Source organism: Symphodus melops (assembly GCF_947650265.1).
Source record: "Symphodus melops genome assembly, chromosome: 1".
In the NCBI taxonomy this organism is placed as follows: domain Eukaryota; kingdom Metazoa; phylum Chordata; class Actinopteri; order Labriformes; family Labridae; genus Symphodus; species Symphodus melops.
Window position 1 is genome coordinate 50,096,223 of NC_136691.1, and position 26,774 is coordinate 50,122,996.

Below are 26,774 nucleotides of genomic sequence, written 5' to 3' on the forward strand. Positions count from 1 at the left end.
AAAAAAAAGTGCAAACAACATCCTGCTGAATTATGTTCCTTAATGTCAGGCTGTGAAGCAAAAGCTGAAAAGATGAGGCTTTCTTTGAACTGTGATGTCCAGACGTCTGATCCCTCTGCTTGTTATGGTAACAGAACTGAGCAGATTTGCATTTCCTGCTGATTTCTTTATTAGATTCCAAATGCACAAAAAAAAACCATAATAATGAAATACAGTACATGTCCGAAAAATACCAGAGGGTTTCATTTGATTTAAAACGGAAGCTCCCAGAAAGGAAAACGCCAACTTTCCTCTGAGCTCTTCATTTCATCAGTTTGAACAAATAGTCATCTCTGGTTCCCAGGCACAGGTTACAGCTATCGCTACGCAGGGTGCTGTAATTGTCATTGTGGGATGTCTTTGTGTTGTGGTTGTGTAACTCTATAGCCTGCAGATGAAAGTCACAGAGACGTGAAACAGCCAAAGAAAAAGAGACCTGTTAGACCACAGGGAGATAAAAGAAAAGGAGCAGCGACACAGGAAAAAGACACTAATGGAGGGAGGTTTTGATAAAAGAATAAAAGAGGCTGAAGAAAACAACAGGGAAGGTTTGTCGGGTTCTGTTTCTCTTGTCTTACGTAAAACTTAAGCAGATGATGAAAGTAAATCAAAAAAGTAAATGTTGTAGGCCTCTGTCGCTATAAATAATGTGACTGTTTGAGTTGTACACTTTACCCATGTACACAGATGGCCGCCCACAGGGATGTTAAACACCATGGCGACAGGCGCTGACCCCAGTCGTAAAGAGATCAAGGGTCAACAGAGCTACTGAGGGGATGACAGTGACCCTGAACACAGGAACATCCTTTAGAGAGGATCAGGAAAAGGAGGGGGAGACGGCGAGAGGGGGGAAGGGAGAGAAGTGGAGTGTAAAGCAAACACAAGAGAAGAAAAAGAGGAAGAAATTAGAGAAATGGGAGGAGACAGGACATAGACAGGAGACGGTGGGAGGAGACGGAAGTCCGTGATAAAATGATGAGCGAAGCAAAAAAACAAAACAACGGCAGATAATAGGAAAGGAGAAATACTATTGAGGGAGAAAAAAATAGGAAATAAAAAGGAAAGGAAAAGATGGTCACCTGTTGGGAGAGAAAAAAGAAAACATGTTCTGAAATAAAAAAAAAAAAAAAGGTAAAAGACTGAGGGGAAAAGAAGAAGACTCTTCGGAAAGAAAAAAACAGGCTTTTAGTCAGGACACAAGAAAAGAAGTGTTTGGGAAGAGTAAAGGAAACTAGACCATTAGGAGAGCCAAAACGGAAAAAAGGACGAGAAGGATGACAAACTAAAGGCTGTTAGGAAAGGAAATAAGGGAAAAGTGTGAGAAAGGAAGACGAGCATACAGGCAGAAACAGTGTTTAGTTTGACAGTGCGGGGTAGATGACATGCTTGATGCAGTTTGTGTGACTGAGTAGATGTGCAGTTTATTTTTTAAAGATGAGGTGGGGGAAGACGCACTATGACCTACATGTTGTTCGAGATAGCATCAGATGCTGCGCAATCAGGCTCCTGTCTGACCACCAGACTGTAGGATAATCGACGCAGGACAAAACATTTATTTTTCATTGGAAACATTTTCTCAACAACAAATGTACCTGACATTATTTCACAAAAGACACAAAATACACATCTTTGAGGTTGTCAAAAGAAGAGTCCAAAAACATTTCGAACATTTTGAAGCAAGCAATACTCTGGTGAGAGAAAAATGTGTTTTAAAATGAACTTTATTCCCTGAATGTTTTCTTTAATTGATAAAAAAACAGAAAATGAGGGGGAATCAAAGCTTCCTAGAACACACTGTCCCTTCTTCCATTTGGACAAATGATCCATTTAAAGTGGAACTCTTTGCAGGCTCACATCTTTATCTACACATTTCTTCTGTTGTTCATTTCTTTTCTCTGGCACTGCCTGTGAAGTTACCTCCTGGGGAGAAGCGCTTTGTGCTTTTTATGAGACGTTCTGACTGCGGCCCGGTACAAAAACAAGGTTCTTAAACTGTCATTTTGCATTTAAGAGCACTTATCAATTTCATAGACGCAGTCAGAGCAGCGGTCTGAAGTAAGACATGAGTTATTCTGCGTGCGTCTGAAACAAGCCTCGGGAAAGGTTAGCCATAAACTGAAAAAGAAAGGTGTTTGATCTATAGCCAGGTATTGATCAGAAATACTGTCTGAGCTCATGAAAATGTACATGAGTTTGTGCGTGCTTGTGTTGGAGTGCACTTTGTTTGATAGCGTGCTGTGTATACAGTAATGGCACTTGACGTGTGATTTGAGTTACAGCCAGGTATTGATCAGAAAACATCACAGCTGCTTTAAACTTTGCTAAAGAGCTTTTGGTGAGACCTGATGGGGTGCTGTGACAGATTCAAGAACCATTAGGAGTCTGTGTAAAAGAGAGCGACGTCAGGCGAACGGAACAACAAGAGGAGAGAACGTCATGAGTTGAGACAATGGTTCTGCTATAACTTCTTCTTTTAAACACAACACATGTCACATGATGCATGTTCAGCGTTTAAAATCCTATTTTCAATCAGCATCCTCAAATCCATCCAATCAAATGATGTTTTAATTTCTCACATACATAAGGTTTATTTTATCGTGACTTTTTCTTTCACATGTTTTTGTTTGTCTTTACCAACACAACTGAAACAAGGTTTATTTTTCTATTCTTGGGCCAAAGTCATTTATTGTGCTTACTTTTTCTGTGCTCCAGCTTGAAGTTTATTTTGACAATGACAGATTTTCAAAAGGTTTTGTCAAATTCAGCGCCAAAGATCAACGGCACTTCATACTTTATCTTTTGCAGCCTTTTACCATAGGGAGAGATTGAACAATTGTTTGCTTTAGTTTCAAGAACAGTTTCTGAAGTGCACCAGTAGTGAAGTGGTTTGTGCACTCGCCCAATGCAGGGAGGCTTTAGTCCTCCAAAGAGGTGGCCTGGGTTCGAGTCTTAGCTGTGGCATTTTAACTAATATGAGATCTTACATTTGCAAACATGATTTGGCAAGAGTTTCTCTTTAGTGTTACAGTTCTGTGTCAAACTTTATCTTCACCAAAACGTTACACCTCCTTTCATTTAGACATCACACTTTTCCAGACCAACATTTGGTATTAATATTTCCATTAATCAAGCCTTTGATAGGTTATTAAGGGAGTTGCCTTCCAATTTCATAATAACATAAATGAATCTTAAGGTTTTTAATGAAGAACACTGTAAGATTTTAAAGCTGAGTGTTGAAATATGAAAACTGATTCATTTAGAAAAAAGAGTGCATGACTCAGTCTGCATGGCTGATTTGATCTATTGTTTCTGAATCCTTTGACACTAACGTAACGACACTTTAACTAGTCCCAACATGGTCACATATCAAACTCCTGTCTGCAGTGTCAGCGTTTTATTGTTGTAATTCTTCTAAGAAGGAACAGACATAACTCCAGCCTTTCTGTTAGGTGTGTCAGCCTCCAGTCTACTGAACTAATTGTTGCGCGACTAATTGGTGTGGAGTCATTTGTTTTAGGGTTGTTTCAGAGGTTAAGTAGACCCTAATTCATACACAGACCTAACCACACACACACACACACACACACACACACACACACACACACACACACACACACACACACACACACACACACACACACACACACACACACACACACACTGTCTTGTGATCAGAAGGGTTTGGAGCGTTTTGTCCGGAGCACAGGAAGTGTGTGTCTGGTTAATGATTCCTGCAGGGTTCAAGCGACAGAGTGGACCATTAAAAAGCGCAGATAAGGAACAGGAGCAGACTGAGCGGCACTGGGAACGCTGACTGCCACTGAGTTTGAGTCAGAGAGGGAAAGGGATAAAAAAAGAAAAAAGTTCAAACATGTCATGTCACCAAAAGACAGAGGAAATAACTAACGGAAAAATATGAAGGAACTTATTTCAGTTCTTATGATTACCGTAAATTCCGGACTATAAGCCGCTACTTTTTTCTCACACTTCGAGCACTGCGGCTTCTACTCCGGTGCGGCTAATGCATGGATTTTTTATGGGGGACATTGAGCTTCTGCCGCAAAAACATTTGACTTCGTCACGTCGGATCTTAATATCAGTCATTTTGCGCTTCATGCACGCACCCTCATGATGGAAAACACACGGAGAAATACATATGATGCAGCTTTCAAGTTAAAGGCGATCGACCTGGCTGTCAAAGAAGCTAACAGAGCTGCTGCACGTTAAGATGACACTGACAGCGACAACAGAGACTGAGGAAGTGAGTAATGAAGTCATTCTGAGGCAGTGAATGGATGGACTTTTTCTTGTGAAATATATTACGGTCATCTTTTTCATCAGCCGTGTTACAGACACCGTCGGCTAGGCTTCGTATTGTAACGGTTCATGTTGTAAAGTCAGTAGTTGATAATGTGTTCATAATTCCGATTATGTGGAGAGTCAGTGAATGCACCAGCGAGAACGTGTTGAGTGGCTGTATGAGAGAACGCTGGGGGAGAGAGTTGGATTGTTACGGCAAGTTATGTGTTGCTCTCTGCTGTAAACGGCGTGGTCACGGCCGACAGTGATCGGGTTATTAAGTTATTATTTGAACGCTCTCGTCGTCCTTTAACGTCCGTACGGACGCTACAGTATTTGCGGATGTTACCGGTAGCCTACGTCTGTGTAAATAGCTCTTGTTATAGCGTGGACACCTGCGGCTTATAATCAAGTGCGGCTTATATATGTACAAATACATTTATTTACTTATTTTTAGCCGGTGCGGCTTATATCCAGGTGCGCTCAATAGTACGGAATTTACGGTACAGAAGAAAATCGAGTTTCTTTTCTTTTCTTCATGTTTCCAACAACTTTTTAAAAATGCTCTTGACATTTCCCTATCTGTTTAAATGAAGATGAAGATTGGCAGACAGTACCATGGTTTGTTAAACTATCCTCTGTGTCAGCACTGTGCAACAGCAGACGTTTTTTTCTCGGCCTTAAAAAGTGTGAGGTAAGAGAGATCCGTTTTTGGGTTCTGGATCCAATAGCAGCGTGTAATTACCTTTAAGACCTGCTCCCTATGCTGGAGGATTAGCCCTAATCCATAACCAAAGCCATAACTATTGCTATGTTGCTTTAATTCCAGCCAGACGCATGCAACAAGCAGTTCAGCAACAAGGGTGCCGCCTGTCTTCATCTGCTTCCCTTCTCCTCACCTCCTCTCGGCTCGTCTCTCACCTTCTCATTTCAAATTGAAGTTGTTAAGCTTTGTGGCCCTTCGTCTGCGATGTCAGAATTGGAGAGCAGTTTTCCTGTTGTACACGATCCAAAATAGAGTGAGAGAGAGGTGGAGAGGGCCTAAGTGAGAGTGACAGAGAAATAGACGGAGGGAGAGAGAGAGAAGGTGGGGAGGATTAATATCCTCAGAGGAGAGGTGCATAGGAGCAGAGGTGCTGTTGGTTTGAAATAGAGCTTAATATCCTTCTTTTACTGCTGATGGCAACGGGAACCTCAGGTTGTGTGTGTGTGTGTGTGTGTGTGTGTGTGTGTGTGTGTGTGTGTGTGTGTGTGTGTGTGTGTGTGTGTGTGTGTGTGTGTGTGTGTGTGTGTGTGTGTGTTTTGCTCCTTGTGATGTTGTCTGTAAAAGAGGAAGATTAAAAACACACTTTCTTCACACAGATTTAACCCATGACATGCACAAAGACGCTCAGAAGATAGTCCTGTCAGTATGTTTCCACACACAAGAGCAGCCTGGATGATTACATCATAATCAAGTTTTCAATTCCTAGGGCGCTGGTGGCCTTGGGGATGGTGTGTACCCCACATGTGGGGAGGCAATGGGCGAGCGGGGTTTGATTCTGACCTCGTGCTCCTTTCCTGCATGTCATTCCTCACTCTATCTCTTGCCCATTTCTGACTCTATCCACTGTCCTATGTCTAAATAAGAGCATACAAAGCCCAGAAATGAAATGAAAGTAATTTCGTTCCTAAACCTGTGCAGTGTCATGCTTACAAGACCCCGATTTGCTGCATTTCCTTGAGTAAGATGGTTTTGATCAATCAGAGTATTCTTACCTACAGTATATCAGGGAATAACCAAAGGTCACCAATCTGTATCTGTGACTGAACGAAGCACACAAAGAAGCGTTTATAGAACATGTGTGAAAGAGAGTGAAGAAATTGAGGGAAGAAATCAAATAGCAGCGAGTGAAAATCTACTAAACTCTGCACCTGACAGTTAGGGATGAATAAACGTACCCAATTTGAGCTGTGACTAAAACCATTGTGCACTAAGCCTCTTTGTGATGTGGAAACTTCTTGGAATCAGAGAAAAAATATAACAACAGAAAAAAGGAGGATCTTTGTGTAACCAAACCACAAAAACATCCTCCTCATGAAACCATCTGGGTTCCAAAAATACCACAACAACTTGCTATTGGCTTTTTAAACTGCACTATTTTAAACTGCCTATTCACCCGAACGCTTTTACCAAAACTGAACACAGGTCACAATCAGCTTTATCCAGTGTGACAGTATTTGTATTTGTTACACCCATTATTTAAAGCCATTATTTAAATCCTCATTTTTGACGAAATTGGCTCACAGCAACTCTGTTTTGATTAATGTCATGAGACTGTGGTTATGGGAAATAGGATCTGTTCAAACCTCCGCTCAGGAATCTTTGCTTTGTGACAATTTCCAAAATTTCATTAACAAAAGATCTCACCCTGTTTTCTTTTCAAATTCACACGGATCACTAAGTAAGAATTATTGCTTCAGAAAATGCTGCAAAAACATACTTTGTCTGACACCCACAGCGTGGCAGCAGCTACAGGCTTTAGGAATACAATATAGAGGTTGGAAAACACACCTCCTCATAACCGGTTTACCATCGTTATCACCAAGCAGCAACCTCCTAAAAAAATGGAACACATGCTTAAGTGCAAAAAAACAAGAGTTTTTCGAGGGTCCGCTTGAGGCTGGCTCCAAGAGCCCCCCAAGTCACATACACACCCACTCAAAAACACCAGTTTTTATAGCTGTAATTAACAAGTTTACAGCTTGGTGCATAAAATGATATTGGTCTGATAAGTTGTTTTCCTCGTGGGCACACAGAGCTGATTTTTTTTTTTTTTTTTTAAAACACATTCCTTCAGATTTTATGGACTATACTAGTTAGCCATAGTTAGGCGGGTCACTGATTTGATTGACAGGTGGGGAAGGTGTAACAGTTTGCCAAGAAGCTTAAAACCTGCCTCAGCTCCAGTTCATGGCCTATCATTAGGTTGACTGAAAGTTAATCTCAAACAGGATTTTGCAGCGTTGCAGCAGCGACTGACGAGCTTCCAAAGCCCCCTGCTGTAGCAGACTGGTGATGTCACTCAGGCATCGTCCATTAGTGTTTACAGTCTATGGTTATCCCTGAGTGTTTGCATTGAACATCATCTGCATGCATTGTAAAGTACAGGGTCAGAGTATTGGCAGTGTGAGATCCCCTATGTTACAATTTATACATTAAACTCTCTCTTCGTTGAACAAAATGCTCTGCTTTTATCCAAGACCCCGACACATTCACCCTAATTGAGTCCTGATGAATCATGTCGACCTGTTAAGTGTCCTGTTGACCCGTGGATGTGTGTGTGTGAATGTCTGACGAGTGCTTGTTCTCGGCGGTGAAGGAAAGCCTGTTGTAGGTCACCTCTGTGATAGCTCCATCTCTCCTTATCACCCCTTCACTCAGTCTATCTGCCCTCGCCCATCACTCTTCCTCTCTATCTCTCTCTCTCTCTCTCTCTCTCTCTCTCTCTCTCGCTGTCACTCACTCAACTTTCCAATCTTCCTTCTCCAAACTTAACATCTTCGCCACAAGGTTATCGCACTTCAACTACTGAAACAGTCTCTGTGTGTGTGTGTGTGTGTGTGTGTGTGTGTGTGTGTGTGTGTGTGTCTCTTTCCTCTGAGTGTGTTTGTAAGTGTATTATTTTCAGATGCTAGACCTCCATAAAACCTCAAAGTCTCTACCTTTACCACTTTCAGTTTTCAGGGTCTGCTGATTGCCTCTGTTTCTTCCTCTCTCTTTCACACACACACACACACACACACACACAAATGCACACACATCCAAAAAACACATGAAGCACTGGCCAAACAGTGTGTGTCAGCTGGCTTACATCAGATCAGAGGCTGATTGGGAAAATGCCCATGCCCTTAGTGTAAACAGACACACATGCATACCCACACTACCTTCTCCCTGCGCTCTGGCTTATTAATTTCCCCAGATCGAGCATGTCCCACCATAAAGTGCTCTCCCTCCTTCTTGTGTCACACTCAATCTGTTCCCCTTCTCTCCTGTGTCTCTCTGTGGAGTCTGGCTCATTTCAGTTCCCCTGGTCTTTGATTGCGTTTGCCCGAAATGCCAGGACAAAACGTCAGCTTGCCAAACCTCAGCCTCTCTGTCTTTCTTTTTACATCTAAATATCTTATCTCACTTGTATGATACAACTCAGTTTAAATCAAATGTCAAATCAAGTTCATGATCGAAGCCCAGCAGGATCTTCTCCAAAGCCAAGGAGTTGTCTCCATGCCTCCTCCAGTTTCCTTTGGTTCTCACAGCTTTTCAACTTGGTAATTCTCCGCTCACCACAGGCCAAAGCAACAGTGCCTCTCTTCAATCCCGCTTCCTGTGCGTGTAAGTGCTTTATTTGGTATGTTGTTTACTGCATTAGTTGTGGCACTCTGGGTGACCCCGGTCAGTTGGTCTGAGCACTTTGAAGATGAGCAGTGTGTTAATCAATCAGACGGCGAGGCCGGCGCTTGGCCAGGTCAAACAGCCGTCAAAGAGTTTAAGTGACATCCACATGCTGCTCATTGAGAGGCCAGTACACAGTTTGGACACTCATGATTGATGTGTGCATGTATATTTATATCCATGGTAAGACTCCTGTGAGAAAGTTTCTCCGTTTTGCTCTTGTTGATGATCAGGAGATAGGATACAATCCAAGCACAAGCAAGGAAACGCCTGATTTGTAGATGTAAATCTCACAGAAACAGAAGCTAGAGTATTAAAGATTTTTCATCTGCAGAAAAAAACACTGAGATTGATCGTGTTCAATGCTTTAAAAAAAAAGATAGCCTACTCCATACAGCTCCATGAAGAACATGGGAAAAGCATTGTGAGAAATGGTGAATCTATTCAGTAAATGAAACTATTTGCATCACATACAGCAACCCACTTGAATAACGCAACTTATTACCTTTACATACAGATCACTCCTTGACCTTATGAACACCTGTAGTACTTTCTCATATTGTTTCTTTTATTCTGTTTATTTGCTGTCACTGTTCTATTATAAATGCTTATAATAAAAAAAAAAGAAGCGTCTAATTTCATTTCACAGTTTAACGAGAAAATGTTGGCAATCCGGGTTTTTATTCCCAAGCGGCAACTTAGGATGTTAAAAAAATGAAGCAAATATAGAAGTGAAAAACACTGCAGTTCCTTGAGTGTCCTCTTCTGGCTGACTCAAAAAGCCAAAGATCCTAATTAGAACCCCATGTTAAAATGTCAACTTGTACAGCAGAAATGAACATGTTTACAGTCTGATTCAAAGTACATTTTTGTACACATTTTGGTCTAGACAGATAATTTCTTAATTGGTTCAGCCTGTATTATTAGAGGACTGAAAGATGGGGGTGTTGGAGCTATTTGTAAGGAGGCTTAAGCCCTGCATCCGCTCCACCTCTTTGCCTGTTGCTATAGATTCATAGATTTTTTTATGGGAAATGGCAGCATTTCCAATACGGCGACACCATGGTTAAACATCAAACTGTCCCTTCAGAAACCAATGTCTTTGTTGCCGTCTCTACGTCCATGTATTCTACAGTCTCAGGGTTTTCCACCAATATCATGTTTTTTGTTTTTTTTTAATGTAAGTCTTAAATTGCTTATTTCATATCAACAGAGCAGTAAATGATCTCCCTGAGAAGCTAAATAAAATAGTCATAGTCATTAGACAGGTGGTAAACGAGATGAAGAAATCTCATTTTCAAAGACTAAATATTCAAAATAAATACATGATAAAGTTCAAAAAAATTACACTTATGAAAATAGCAGCACATGCATACACACAGAGTGCACATACAGTGATATTTACTTAACTTGGACTCATATCTCTTTGTATCAGCCAATCAACGCGTCCACTCCTTTTGAGGCCCATAGAGGAGCTCATATCAGAAAGTTTGAGAACCAATGCCTTTAATAATGTTGAAAACGCTGCATGTTTTACGCTTAACTTTCACGTCTGCTTCGCTCTTGGCATTCATGCACTTTTTCTTTTTAAAAGAGTTTCAAATTGGAGCAGATTTGAAACGAACATTGGACGCTTTCTTGCAGAGATGCAGCCCAGTACTGGCATGAGTGTTGGCTGAAGTGGGAGGAGAAAATACAAAGTGTGATATCTGCTTCGAAAACATCTTTTGTCTCCCTTCTTCAGCTAACAAGGATGAGAAATGAAAAGAGATTTTCATTTGGTTACTGGCCTACAGCAGCACAGTGAAGAGGGCAAATCTGAGGCCAAGTTTTTAAACACAACACAAAGAACCGAGTGAATGTCTTTCACATTAGACATGACAGTTTTGCTCTCTGGAATACATCAGACTTAATAGGCCTTTTTTTTGTTGTCCCTGCTTTCCATATTTAAACATTTACTTACACACACACACACACACACACACACACACACACACACACACACATTGCACACACTGCATCAGTAAATCTTTCCCATATACCATCACTTCTTTCCGCAGCCTTCTGTCTTCATCAGCGGCTAAAATATGGTGTATAGGGTTACAGCGGACAGGCTTGGAGATGGCTTCAGAGAAATAAGATAGCAGTAATGGCACACCATCATTTAGGAGAATGTAATAAGTGAATATCTAATAAGCCTGTAAAAGATGCTTAACCCCTGCAGCTCTGAGGTCAGGGAGAGAGATAGGAGAATAAGCTGATTAAGGATGGTTTCTTCTCACGTTGCGGTCATCATAGGATTGACCAGCTCCTGACCCCGCCGTTAGGAGTGTGGTTACCTCAGCTTTGAACCGCTCCTATGTTTGGATAAATTTGCTATTTATGGTGTTTGATAACAGCTTGAGCCTGATATGGGAAAGTAATAGGTTATGAATCTTTGTGTGGAGATAATGCAGGAGTTAATGGAACACCAAAGATTTAGGGTTTTTTGCCTTGTTAGTGGCCTTTGGTCGATACGTGTTGCCTCACAGTTCAGCTCGAAAGTTTGGAAAGATGAAGCACAAAAAATTAGAAGCTAAACTAACGTTGCAAGTAGGGGAGGAACTCTCGGGGTTACTCATGATTTGACATGCGGTACATAGCTCATCGAAACAATTAAATCAATCCACTTGTTCTTTGATAACTGATATACTGCAATACAATCATGTAACAGTACATCATGATATCCTTTATTAAACAATACACAAAGCCATAAGAGGTCAAGTGCAATGGGAATGTGTTTATTCTTATTACACTTAACTCCTTTTTACTGCTGCCTGACAATATCCTGCTGTAGTCGTCTTCTCCTTCTTCTTCTTACTTTTTGTTTGACCCATCCCATTGAGATGAAGACACAAAGGGAGACAAAGTACAGTTCATGAAAAAAATACTGACATCCTATACAATCTACTTCCATGTCCAAAAAAAACGTTTAAGGACACCAGCTCCTTAAATTTCAAGTCTTCTGCAGAAGATTCCAAGCTGAAGTTAAATTGTTGCCATTTAGATATTTTTATTTATTTAATTGTAATTAATTGATTTTGGTGCCAGTGATATCATGATGATGGCATATAGCTGATATTTTGTCACACTCATAGTTTTGACTGTCCTTGACTAAAGACACAACATGCTCCATACTACTCTTTGTGTTGATCAGTTATTTGATTTGTTTGAGGATTTGATCGGCAAGCAGATGTGTCGGCCTCTATCCCAGGAGGTTCCTAAACAAACTTAAGGAAATTGTTGCTAAATGTGATTCCCACCTGTTTCTTATATTATGACGTACTCCTCCTATCCCCCAATGACAGATTTGGCAAAAGGCAGGCAAAAAGTGCCATGCTGAAAATGAATGATATCCAGGATTTCAAGGAGGTCAATCCCTGTCTCTCTCTGCTTTTCTTCACTCAAAAGGGGACATGTATACACACAACCAAACACACACACACACACACACACACACACACACACACACACACACACATACGGACAGAGGCAGATCCTAAAGCCATTTTCAGGCAGGGCAGCAGAGTGTGTCCTCATTACCGTCTGTGAGTGTGTAGTCACCAGTCAGTCACAGCTCCTGCTGCCAGAATGGGATTTTCCCCTCTTCTCTCCTCTGACTCTTGCACCTCTTTTTCACCTTAACTTCTCTTGCATATCGCTTCATCTATTTCTCAGACAGAAAATCATTATCAGCCCGGAAAGACAATTTCCTGCTCCTATGGTCCCTCATACAACTCCACTCCACACTCTTTGAAATCCTTATATTTTCGAGCATGTTTCAGACACATTTAAAGATGAATAGTTGCCGGTCGAGTGCAACTACCCTTACAAGCTAAACAAAAATATTGATCTTTTTTTGGTGGTAGAAATGATGTTGACAGCATGAACAGTCTTCAAGGAAGGCATGTCATCTCATGAGGGAGGAAAAGAAAACTAGCTTCACTGTTACTCCTGAAAAAAAGGTCTAATGAAGGATTGCACATTTAACATGCATGCTAAAATATCACAACAATTGCTGCTGCGTAATGCAACCAAAGGCCATCAAGACAGCAAGAAAGTAGAAGAAGTCAGTTTGGAAATATCTCCCCAGATATAGAAACATGGATCTGAACATTTCTTTCGGTACTCCAATTTATTTCATTGAAGTTAACCAAAGATTTTCTTGCTAAGAGTTGGCTAAACGTGCCAAAAATATTGGGTGTATATAGTTTCCTTATCAAACTCTTCATGAGAGTAGGCCTTACTGATATGGCCCAATCGGTCTTGAGTAAAGGAATAAATGCATTTTCACATAAACAAAATTATAGCACAAAAAACTTTTTTGCACATAAACTCTTAGTGAAGCATTTTAACACTATCTAGAAAATGAGGCACTGGGCTTCAATTGCTGTCTCTTTCTTTGAAAGGTGAACAGAACTGTTGGACTGTAGTAAAAGGTTTTCTCTTCTCTGCAGTAGTATCCAACGATTTCCATTTAGCAGCTGCAGAAGCAGGACTTACAGTCCCCTGATGGAGGATCAAAGGAAGAGGGAGAGAGACGAGGAGCACACACAGGGACATTAGGCTGCAATGGTGACTAGATGAACTTGTTGATAGAGTTCTAAACAAGCTGAACGCTTTTCTCTCTCCAACAAAGGATTGATCTGACCAAACAGAGTTTTACAAAATGATGTTTAGCGTTATTTCTTCTGCTTTTCAGACATGCTACGTATGTCACATTCTTGACATTTCCAGCATGTTATTCACATTCAAGTTTGTGTGCTTATAGGTGAGTGCAGCACAGTAATCAGGACACGCATGGACAGCGTTTTCTCTTGCACCTGTTCTACATTCCCCTGTGGTCGGTGCCTGTCTGCTTTTATCCCCTCACTTTGTCAGGTTGAGAGAAGTAAAGTTGAAGAGGAAGAAAGGGGGACTCAGAGTCGGTGAAGGGGAAGTATAGAGGGAGTACTGTTGTTCGGTTCGGTTAACTATGAAGCACTCCTCTTTTATTTGATCTCCCTGCTCCTCAGAAGACTCCCAACGAGGGGGTGGGTGGGAGGGTTAACGGCATCAATATGTTTGTCTTAACATCAGAGGAGAGGTCTGAGTCCAGGTAATCAAATTTGAGGTCACATGATTGGACATGACGGTGCGGGGGAACAGGATGGGGAGCCATTCCACTACACTTTCCTTCCATATATTTCACATCCTTCCAGTCGCACACACAAACAGATCCATTTTTAGAATACTTTGCCAGGTCAGCACTCAACACAATCCAACATGGCCTCTCCGTGTGTTGTTCACCCATCTGGCCTGATGGAGCCTCCTCCCCATGGAGCTGCTTTACATGAAACAGTCTGCAGCTTCAAAGCCATGTTGCTGCCTGTTTAGCTGTAATGTGCCATTATGCATGGCATCCATGAGCACAAAAAGAACCACATGTGGAGCAGTCCATGTGCCCAAAGCTATATATTACATATGTTACATACTGTACGCATGATTATACTGTGTGTGTGTGTGTGTGTGTGTGTGTGTGTGTGTGTGTGTGTGTGTGTGTGTGTGTGTGTGTGTGTGTGTGTGTGTGTGTGTGTGTGTGTGTGTGTGTGTGTGTGTGTGTGTGTGTGTGTGTGTGTGTGTGAAGGAGGCTCTAGATTACACTGCTCCAGTTTGACAGGAGAAAACAGGGTTAAATACCAGCAGTTGATTCAAAAAGCATGAGATTATTCATTTCCCTTTTCCTCTTGGAACATGCTCCTGCTCCACACTGTAAGCACACGCTTGTATACATGTACACACGTGCATGCATACACACACTCACTCTTTCACAGCGAGTCTAATGTTATTAAAAACTCCTATGTGCGCAGGTTATTGGAAAAGTGCTGGCGATAAAAACACGAAAGGGAGAGGGGATGAGATTTAACATGAAAAAGTTTGTGAAGATTAATTTCCTCTTCCTTCCTGAATTAAAGACGTTCAAGTCACGAGCTTTTTTCGTAAAAAAAAAAAAAAAAAAAGAAAGAAAAGAAAGAAAGAGAGAAAGAAAAAGTTTGACATAAAATGGATTTCCCCAAATGAGAAAACAACATCAGGGCTAAGTAAGTATTTGAAGGTGCTGTCAAAGGCTTCTCTGTCTTTTACCGTCCTTCTTTCATCTGTCTCTCATCACTCCCTCCTCCCTCTCTTCCTCCTCGTCCTCCTCTCTTCCCACTCTCATTAGTGAGGGTTGTGAGAGAGTGGAGAACAAAGACCGGGCCTGGCTAATCGATTGCCGAGCAGCACTATCAATCGACTGGTGGAGCACAGGTCTCCTCCGTCTGCCCAACGATTGACGAGGCAAAGATTGATGAGGAAGACCGTTTAGTCTGTGTGTGTGTTTGTGTGGTAATGCGAGTGACTATGTCAGTATTTGTGATACAGGAGAGTTTATCATATCTTATTTGTCAGCTGCACAGTTTAATAAAGGGGAAGTTTAATTTCAAAAGAATGACACGTGTGGGGTTAATGGTGTGTACGTGTGTGCACATGCCCCTGGGTATAACAAAGCTCCAGACACTGACAGATATTTGTTTCAGTGGATATTCTTTTCCTTGGCACTATGTTTCTTCCCTGGCAGCAGTTAACACACACACACACACACACACACACACACACACATATGTACACACAAACATACACGCCTGAGCAAAATTAAATCATACACTGGCATAGAGTCACACTTTACCCTGGCACGGTGTCAGCGCCTTTCAGTGCTGTGACTCATGCCAACCCTCTAATGGATGAATCCTGCAGCGAGCATTGTGAGTGTGTGAGATTTGTGCATGTGTGTTCCACCGGGTGTGTATGCGACTGTATTTTCAAGGTGTTGTGTAAACATTGGAATTAGGTGTCACAGCCGGCCACGCGACTCGCCCCGGTTTCATCTCGCATTTCTGTGCGTCTCTCTGGGAGGACGATGCTGCCACATTTGCATGAGAAAAGGTTGTCAGACTAACACCTCTCTTGTTCCTCTCTTTCTCTCTCCCTTGCTCCGTCCTCACCCCCCCCCCCCTCCATCCTCCTGCCTCTGTCTGTCTTTCTTCTGCGTCCACAGCGCTGATAGCCATAGGCCAGTACAGCAGCACCATTGAGACGGTGGACGCCGGCTGGTGTAAGGACATCACAGACCAAGGAGCCACGCAGATCGCTCAGAGCAGCAAGTCTCTGCGCTACCTGGGCCTCATGAGATGTGACAAGGTAACAAGGCACAGCACAGGATGTCTGCTTTCCAGGGAACTCTCTCAAAGGATCTACTGTCCAGACATGGCAAATAAGATTGTCTGCAATATTTAGTGTAAAACAAAGTCAAGAGTTTGAATTGTTTTTATCCACAAGAAAAAGATGAAAGAATATTTTTTTTTGTGTTGACTGACATTTACTGACTCGCTAAAATAAATGAAGGGTAAAAATACCAACAAAAAAAACAGTTCCTTGCAAAAAGTCAGTCATCATATTTTTCATTTTCTTTTTTTTCTCACCATTGTGCAAAACACGAACAAACACATTCACACGAACCTCCCAAAGACGCAGGTTAGGGCACCTGGCCAATTGCAAAGTATCCAAAGGAGATCATGCGGAGCAGCTAATGCACTGCCTCCTGTGCCCTGTTCGTCCGTGTGATGCATGTTTGAGTCAGCCTCTTTGGTGATTACAGAACTAAAGTGACATAATAACACACCCGAAAACCTGCTTTAAGATGCTGATCTTTCCAAAGACAGCCTTAAACTCTCCTCTGGTCTCTTAACCTTCCAATCACTTCCCTAATTGAGACACATTTAGTCGGAGTACCATGGTAACAAGCCCACCAACCTCTCCAATTGGTTCAGCGAGTGCTTCTACCACACAGATGCATCCACTTAGTGTGGGATCATTCAGGCTGACATGAGTTGGATGAGGGCAGCCAAGGAAGGCAAATTGAGCATCTGGTTCAACCCAGAAACTTTAGTCTGTACTTTAACTGTACAGCCTGTTGTCTTGTACTGTAGCTGGTATACAACACAGGCTGTAATCCCAGTGCTGATGGGGCTCCATATGGTGAGTGTAACAGTATGTTTTAATGAGCCTTTTGTTTTCTCATTGGGGCTAAATTTTTACATCTGGGTTTTTGGCTGAACGAGTTTAAAAGCCGCTGCTGTGCAGTAAAGAAAGAAAAGTGCGAGTAGAAGTTGGCAGAGGAGCCGAGGAGGGAGGAGAGACTTTTTGACTTATAGAGGCGGCCCTTTCACCAGGTTGGGAACTCATCATTTTTATTTCTTCATTAGAAGATCAGGGATATCTGTGTGTCCTGGCCTCCAGCTTGACCCTATGGATTTCTCTGATAAAAACGTCTTCCCCGGAGATCGTTAAGCGCGACAAGAACATCAGTGTATCATATTTATCTATTTATACTGTAATAAAATTAAAACATACGAGGGTCTGGCAGTGACCCCCCGTGGGTAAGCTCTCGGTGATGAAGCGCTGCGTTCAATTCACGTTATTGCGGACACGAATGTGTATCTATCATATTTATCTGGGAGTAATAAAGAGAAACTGCATTACATCGCAGGTGATCACTTAGATTCCATTTTCATTTCGTTCCCGCCTGCCTGAGTGACCCAACAATCGATATCTGCAGCCATGCTAATAAAAATCTGCTCTGGAATGACCGAGATCTTTACTGGAGTAACACTGTTTCTTAGTTCTCCTCCACTGTGCGCTTTCATGCTCCTGCCTTCCAACATGAACAAATTCACCTCTCCCTCTGCTCCTGTGCATCTGTTCATCCCTCTCTTCAGATGTGACATTATAACACTCATTATTCCGCCCCTAGTATGAAAAGATAAATAATTGTCCTCCCTCTGCTCTGATTGGGAGAATTTGGGGATGACATGGCCACATAAAGCTGTAATTGCTGCGATTAGAGTCGTAATGGAGTGTGAATCAAGCACGGTGAAGATTTTGACAGTTTCCAAGGTCAGGTACATTACAAGCTCTGAATCGTAGAATTAATTCACTGCACGCTTGCCCCCTTTCACCCAATTTTGTGTCCTAAAAATTGTGTTTGCATTGCAAATGAGTCTGGAGTACTGCAGAGGATTGGTTAGGCCTACGCGAGGTGAAGAAAGACCAGCCCGCGGCAGCTACTTTGCTTTTATTCTGGTTGATGTTGTTTTACTATTACGTGTGGGGAAAAAAAGGGAGTTACACGAGATAAGGTCGAGTTTCAGGAGGAGTCAGAGGGAGACACAGGGGTAATAGGAATTTCGCTCAAAGGGAAACAAATAAACAGAAATAGGTTGTTGTTACCGTGGTCACAAAGAAAGGAAGGGCCGCACAGTGAGTTAAAGAGGTAAAAAGGTGAGAGGCTGAGACGGACCACAGAGATTTGTGGTTTATCTACAAGTCGGCCCAGGGGCAACAGTGAGCATGCTGCCTTCTCCTCACCTCCTACTCTGTCTCCTCCCTCCAACCTTCCTTAACACCTCCTGCCTCTCCTGTTTTGCTCTTCAAGTTCTCCCATCACACCAACTAAAAATCTTTGCTTTTGTTTTTCTGACCTTTTTATCAGAATTTGTACAAACTTCACATTTAGACATGAACTGAGGCTGACACGCCTCTCCAAAACGACTCACAATGAGGGTCTGTTTGATGTCTTTACTAAGGTCACTCTGAACGGGTGTTTGGCTGGTATTATAAAGTATGTGTTTTTTTTCCTCAGAACTGGAGCTTTGACCTTTCGGTAACCCTACAGCTTTTTCTTTGCTTGAGACGAGTCAAGTGACTTTTGAGTCCCATGATAAAAATCTGATTAAATTACACACTAAATCATTTAAAAAGTATAGCAGCCCCGATTACACCGATGACAAATGCTTTGACTTCTGCTTGGTTTTTACAGATTTTAAATTGGTTCCAGATGAGTTGTAATTTATGTTGCATATTACATTTTGAATGAATTAAATCAATATTTTGAAATACTTAAAATATTTGTTTTATTAGAGGCAGTGTGTTCAATTGACATCTTCAGACACACCCGTGATGTAGCCTCATTTTCTGTTGTTGTACGTCACAGAAGCTAAATCAAGAGGCATGTCCAATTAATCTGTGGGCACACTAATCTCATCTTCTCACTTCCTTTTGCTCTGGAAAGAGGCTGGGAGCTAAATCTCAATCCACAAGGTTCCCATGTAATGAAAGTCTTGTGCAAAAATTCCTCACTCCTTTCTTAGTGTTGACAATGTCAGAATTGTCTCCGTGCTGCATTCATTGGGCTCCCATGTTGAAAGTCTGACACTTCCTCTGTGCAGTCATTACTTCTTTCTTGCGTCAGCCTTGTTTTGAAGGTGTACATGACCGTTATGTAAAATCAGCTGTTCTTCATAGGTTAAAAACATGTTTGTGCTGAGCTTGGAGGTCGTTTAAGGGCAGATTAAAAGGGCACATTTCATGATAACCAACAACAGCACAAGGATTCTAGGTAAAACGATTAAGTGGAAAAATCTCTGTCCATGAGATTTGCGAGGTATTTTCATACAATTGAGCTTGATTCATTTAAATTGGTCGAACACTCTTTGCTTGACCTGTAACAACCTGTACACTTGACGACCCATCTCAATATTTATCCATCAAGCAGCCGATGTCCAAGTCAACTTACTGCAGCAGAGGGGGTCATTGACAGACGGTGGCTCCAACAAAATAATTACAGTCTATAAATGTTTGCATTGCTAAAATAAATGATTGCATACACATCTACACGGTGGTGTGTTTTCTGATTTCTCACAGAAGCTGTGTTGACAGTGTTCAGGACATATTGCAAATACTCTGATGGTATTATTTCCCTTACAAGGACTTTGCTTGGTTTCTGTTCAGGATGTGTATTTTGCAGGAATTTAGTACAAATAACAACAACACAGAGGTAGAACAAAATGTCCAGAATTAGAGATGGTGTTATTTATAATTTTGGCACCATTAGGGTCTTGCTGAAAGTCTGGCCCACACGCAAACATTTTGAAAATCTTAACAGATTTTGAATAAGTGAGAGACCCAACATAGGACAACAAATATGAAAAGATTAAATAGTGTGTTTCCTAAAGTGTGTGGAGAGTACTGATTCAGATCCTAACAGATTCCATTCATGAACAACCAGGATCCCGCAGTCAAACACAGCTTTAGATTAAAAACCAGCATGGCGGACAACTGGCTGAAAGTAAAGGCAATAGATTTTAGGCTACTTTCACACACAAAAGAAAACTATCTGGATAAAGTTGTGCAGACATTGTAAACAGACTTTACATGTAAAAAAGCTGTTCGCTGTGGGTTTTTTCTGTCAGCTTGCTTCCCAATCAGCCATCATATCATCCACATGACAATCCTGAGAGTGTGTCTCTGCTGCCCTTGAGAATCCCCCCCCCCCCCCCCGCACAACACACACACACACACACACACACACACACACACACACACACACACACACACACACACACACACACACACACACACACACACACACTAAGAGATCAGATCATAAGCAGCAAACATTGAATAGTTGCGACTTGAAATCAGCACAGCCTTTCAACGTCCTTCCAAGGCCGTCGGGTCACTCACACACACACCTCACACCACAGGGAAGTCTGGCAAGATAATCTTTAGGACCATCAAACAATCTCATCTTCATTTTTTTTTCGCAATGGCCCAAAGTGAGCCTGATTATCTTGCTTCAGTCTGTCTGCCTTACAGATGTTCAGTCAATTTTATAAATCATGGTTCCAGTCTCTTACTTCCCCCTTCAATATGTTCCCTTCTTCCCCCACAAAGCTACTTTCACCACTAACTAATATGGAGTAAGGTCTCAGAGGGGGTCCTGTTGTCTTTAGATGCAGTGTGGACAGCCCACCCCGGGCTCGCTGTCTTTGCAGTGCAGCTCGGCCCTCTCCTTGTGTAAATTTGTTTGGAATTGTCAAATCGCTGAGAACTTTAATGCCACAGCTTCCCCGAATGTCATGGGACTTTCAAAGTGTAGAATTCATTTAAGAACCGTTAACAGGATCCATCTGGCTCTCCTTGTGTGGAGCAGTGTAGAGGATCCATTTCCTCTGTCACAGTTTACACAAACAGGCTTCCGAACTGTATGCACTTCTTTTTTCTGTTTGAATTTTGCATCCAGTTTTTTTTCTGTACAAACAGACTTAACAGAAGCACAGATATGAGTGGACTCTTTACATTTTTGGGACATTGACTTATTTGAGCTCTCTGTAGCTGAGTGATATATGCTGGTAAAGTAAGGAATGTGTGTGTTTCTCCCAGACTGTTTTCTCTCTCTCTCTCTCTCTCTCTCTCTCTCTCTCTCTCTCTCTCTCTCTTTACTCGTCAGTCTAAAGGAGTTTCTTTTTTTGTCTCTGTGGGTTCATACACGCTCAAATGCAACATGTCTGCATGTAGCTGTGCGTGTTCTCCAAGAGGAATTTATGTTATTTGCTGGTAACGCGGCTCATAATGGAGCATTGAAATCAAGACCCCTCCAGGCCTGAGCAAATGGCGTGCTCCGCCTGTCTCAAATGATTACACCCCCCCCTGCCCTCGGGGGGCTAAAGCAGCACATTCTGGCAAGAGAAAAAAAAAGCGATTGATCCAAACTCACCCAAAAATAATCATATCAATTCATTTTATCCTCGTCCAGCTATGCGGCTGTGCAAGCTTTTTTAAAAGTGTTCGGCTGAAAGAGTCAAGGAAAAAGGATCTTAATCTTCACAGAAATGGATCCTTGTTGCTCAAGAGCGTATGTGCGTATGTGTCTCAGAAAAGTCCAGACCCCCCAGTGAGACTACAGTCTTTTCTGTGGTAGGAATGCATCTTTCTACATGTCTGCCAACACCATGTTAAGTCATCATTAATCCACGCTATGCTGTAAATCTGTGGAGTTCAGTCCACTGGTATCAGAGGTTATTTTTAAGCTTAAACCAGAACTATATAGAACCTCTGCTCTTCTGATTGGGCAGATAAACAAACACGCAAAACTCACTGTATGCTAATGCTGTAACAGTTAGGCCTGTTTTGGCAGACCACTAGATCAAGACGGGTTTCCAGTCCCTGAAATCTACAGTGAGCTGGTTTGAACAGAATCAGAATGAAGTAAGTTTTAACACAAAAGGAATTAGTTTTGATGATTTTTTGTGGCAAAGTGATGAACACAGGAAGTGAAAAGGTATCAAACGGTATTACATTAAATAGATATAATATTATTACATAGAATAAGATAATACAAAATAACAAAAGCAACATAATACAAAGTTCAATAGGAGTCATGGAGTTGTGCAGGAATCTGGAAGATGATGCTGTGTGCACAAACATATCGTAATGTGTTGCTCTCTTCTATAACGGGCCCTCCTGGCTGCTCTGTGAACATGTTAAGTCTTCATTCTTCGTTGACGTATCACTTTGGAGATTTTGATGCTATTCAGTCTCGGTGGATTGCTTCCTTAAGAAGCGTTTTCACAGCTTGCACAAATTGTTTCCCTTGTTTTCTCTCATCTTCTCTCTTCACCTCCTTTCTTATCTCTTGTCTTCCCCTCCATCTTTCTTCATCTTTTCCCCACCTTCCCTCCTCCCTTCTCATCTACCTTCCTGCCCCCCCCCCCCCCCCCCCCCCCAACTTCATTAGAGTGAAAACAAATGGGCACTCCAGGTTGTGAAACAGAGAGGAGAGCAAATTCACGCAGTCAGCATGAAACCGGACCAGGAAAATAATGACACTGACTGCTGTTGGCCCCCAAAGGGGCAGGCGGTGGAGAGTGTAAGAGTTATCAAAGTAATGGAGGAGAGTACAAAGAAGGGGCGAAACAGCGAAAGTGATTCAACAAGTGACAGAAGCAAAAAAGAAATATAGGTTAAATTAGATGAAGGGGCACAATAGAGTGAATATTTGCTAATCAACTTAGAAATTGCCACCGAAATAGTGTTTTGTGTAAGCAGTTTTGAAGAGTGCGCCCATTACCTGTAGTGAGGTAAAGCAGCGTTTTGGGGACACGTATGAGTTCCGCGGCACCCTCCGATAAAGCAACCAGACAGACCTTGTTAAAAGAACAGACATCCCAATCAATATGGCCGTTCCACTGGTGCATCCAGCTGCCAGGGACTATACACAGATCGGCACGGCGCAGCAATTTGCAGACATAAACAAGGGCCTAATTGTTCAGGGCCCTGAGGTTCGGAGTGAGGAAAACAACGATGAAGCATGGCGAAGAGTTAAGAGGCGTTTTAAGTCTCGTTTAGGAAATGAGAGTTTGAGAGTCGGGCAAAACTTTCTTTGATGAGTGTTGTTATTGTGAACGGCAGGGATCCTCCGTTTAAAGGCTCCGAAAGCGAAGGGGAATTACGAGAGAGATGCAGTGCGCATGCACAGCATCAAGTGCAAGAACGCCAGGTTTGGCTGGTTCCCATTTTCCAAGCTTTGGTCAGGCTCGAGCATCCAAAGTCGGGAAAGTAGTTTGAAAGAGTCATTTGCTATTTGTGATTTTCAGTGTAATCTTGGTGTCTCATCCCACACAGAGGAGCTGTATTGATTGGCGGTCTTAACTGAAGCCGACTCCTGATCATCCCTTCATCTTGTTTCTAAAGGGCAGCACAAAGGGACAGTGGAGTAGAGAGGGTGGAATAAAGTCAGATACCGACAGAGTTCACCGAGTCTCTGAAAGGAATCTCAGAATTGCCCTTCAACAAAAATCTACCACATACACGTGCACACAAATCTGACCCCACCTGGCTCACACACACACACACACACACACACAGCCTTACCTGCACCCGGCTTGTCCTCACTTTTATTTCTCACCCTGTCTTCCCTCTTTTTTGTCTCTTTGTCTCCCCCTCCTTTACTCATTCTCCTCCAAGCAAGGACAGCCAAGGTTGTTGGAATTTTGGATGCCGTTCACATCTTTTGTTCATTCAATTAGTTCATCCAAGTCCCCCCCCCCCGCCCCACACACGCGCACACACACACACACACACACACACACAGACTTCCTCTTCCCCCCATCCCTTTCCTCCCTCTCCTCCCTCATCCAGCGGTGTTTACTCATCACAACAGAGGTCAACATAATCTCATGGAGTCATGGGCAGACAGTTGACGCGTCTCAGTGTGGCCTGGAAACTCAGACATTGCCCGTTTCTTGGGGAATAACATTTAACTTAATTTTTTTTTCCGGCAGATATTCAGAGAGAGACAGCAGGAGGTGGAAGCCATTTCTTTTAGCCTGAGGGCTCAGTGTCTCACTGTGTTGGTGATAAATAAGCCATTACTGCTAATGTTCTGTATATATCTGATATATCCAGACGGGGTTGGGACTTTTGTTTTGTTTTTTCCTCATCGATTAGGCCTTTGATTTATGTCCGAATCTATAATTGATTGAATAAAGAGTATCCATATATGGATATCGTTTTCAAACTTGAAATAAGTGTTGCTGTAATGATGTAACAGAGTTTTCAGAAGAGCTTTCAGTTGACCGATGACTGCTCTTTGAGACACAAGCATTTTCTCGCGAGGTAAAAAGATTCAGATTTCTCATCCTGCCAAGATCTGTGCTTAAGCCAAGAGTAATTAAAACAACAGGCTGACGTCTGTGTACACACTTGTTATAATTAAGCTTTTTCTTTTTCAAATGTCTAGCAATTAATCAACAGATTAAAGAAATGTGTTGTCCCTAAGTGGTGTCTACATGTTAGGCTTAAAGATATGACAACTCTCTTGTAGTGAAGATGTCAATAAATCAAGCCCTCTTTGCTTGAAAGGATCACTATGACTTTAGAATCATGGTTTTCTTTCCCAAGGACACGGTCAAGCTGTCCTTGTCTTTACTCATTCTAAAGACTAAGGGAATCATGCCAAGCAAAAAAAACCACAAAAAAACCACGATATCTCTGTTGTGATATCTTATAGGAATTCAGCCTGTGTCTGACCTCCTGTAAGTCACTCTGGAATTTATTCCTATAGTATTTAAAGGTGTGTTTGCATCCCAACATTGTACTGTTTGACCATTTGAAAGGGTGATGGGTTCATATTTACAGAGCATTCAACAAGTCTACTGTTAGCGAGTAACATCAATATATGAGCTAAGCTCACCCCTACACAGAACATGAACTGTCACCATCCTTGGGTCTCTCTCTCCTACTCTACTCTACTAGCATAAATAGCTTACAACGCCATTACTTGAAATACTGTTAATTAAAAGTTACACCAATCAGCCATGACACCATGACCACCTCTGCGGTCTAATCCAATACAGCAGTCTTACTGTGAAGTCTACTTTAACGTTTTCAAGCTTGACATGTTGAGGATGATTGTTCAACTTTCACCTTTCTGACCTGAATGAGAAAGTGATGCACTGGAGTGCATTATGTTTAAGTGCTTCGAAAAATATGCCCACTCCATTAACATACACGAGTGGAGCATAATATTTGGAAACCTTTTTAATTTCATGCACTCCAGTATATGACCACCACTACAACTCAATATAATATCAATCAGTATGTAAAAAATAATATTAATAAAATAAAATCAAAAGCTTCACAAAAGTAGAATTCCAGCTGTTGTGTTGAATTGCATTCGATTGCCCAGGTAGTCCGAATGTTAATTCTTATCAACAAATATGTTGAACAATATATTTTTCATTAGACCCAACTTAATTGATTCAATGCTATTAATATAAGTGATTCTAAATAATAGATTATTAGAACTCATAATTCATGCTTGAAGGACTTGAGGGGAGTCAGGTCATGTCCGAAAGTGATCCAAGGACACTTGGACATGATTCAAAATGCTGTCACCACAAATAGACCTCTTTACTGCCCTGTCTCTCGTCTGCACCACGAGATGTGTTCTAAGCTAATGGAAGGCCCACTTTGATCCACGCCTGTATGAGCCATGTTGACCTGAACACCCACAGTGAGACTTGCATGAACAAAATGTCCTCACAAACTGGATCATTTTCTAGATTGAATGTAAATCTGAATTGAACTAAATGAGGTACCTTTGCGTGTGATTTATACAAGAATACCAAATCTAACATGTAGACTGGTTAGTCCACAGTCACCACGACAACACTCTTTTTAATAAGCCACATTTGGGTTCTAGCTAACAGATGTAGCTGGGATGGTGTTTTCTCCTCAGAGGATAACAAATAAATTGGGCAAAGCCTCTTGAGTCATGGCATGTTTTCCTGCAGCCTGCAGAGATAAGACGGCCGGCGTACAGAGAGGGATTGGTCTGAGCTTTGTACACATTCCTTTAGTTACCTTTGTCACGCGTGATGGAGTGTGGGGTTTACAAACCTGGCCTCCAGAACCTTTTTCTCTCTGACCCTGTTCTGTTGAGCATGTGTGTGTATGCGCTGACACCCTGCTTTTCAGTTCTGCTGCTCTCTGATATTGTGCAGAGATGAGGTTGTGTGAAGAGGACCAGACCTTAGTTGTCCCAATCGGCGCCTGACCTGTTTTTTTTTTTTTTTTTCTCCAAGCACATTCAGAGCCTGCACTGCTGCTTTCTGAGACTGAATCAAAATGTTTGAGCTCTTTAAGCTTCACAGCCGATGCATCAAGAGTTCGTTTAGAAGTATTGAATCCTTCAGAATAAGTTTGTGGCGACCTCTTTTTTGTCTTAGCACTTCTGAAATCCTCTGCTTTTTCTATCCCTCCCTTCAGTCCTCCCCCTTTTCTCAGAGACAGTGAAGTGTCTTTAAGTTGTCCAGTCACTCGTTTAGAAACTTTACAGCAGGGGCTTTTCCTCTGAGCTGTTTAAAGAAGGCTATAAATCTTCTGTGTTAAATCCAGACTTGTTTAAGCTGCCTTTTACTAAGACCTGATGCACTGCATTCTTCTACTGCCTAAACAGGCTTTTTAAACATTTACCCCAAATGTATTTACTGGTTGACTGATACACTCTCTACATGAGAGCAGACAGGGAACAGGGTTATTTGTC

General features: G+C 41.9%; 1 protein-coding gene across 1 annotated transcript in view; it reads left to right on the forward strand.

The window, feature by feature from the left end:
- Window positions 1–26,774, forward strand: part of fbxl17 (F-box and leucine-rich repeat protein 17) — a 220,849-nt gene that overhangs the window by 185,704 nt on the left and 8,371 nt on the right. The window contains exon 10 of the mRNA XM_079346506.1: window positions 15,885–16,027. Coding sequence (XP_079202632.1) covers window positions 15,885–16,027 — 143 coding nt within the window. The remainder of the gene's footprint in view (window positions 1–15,884; window positions 16,028–26,774) is intronic.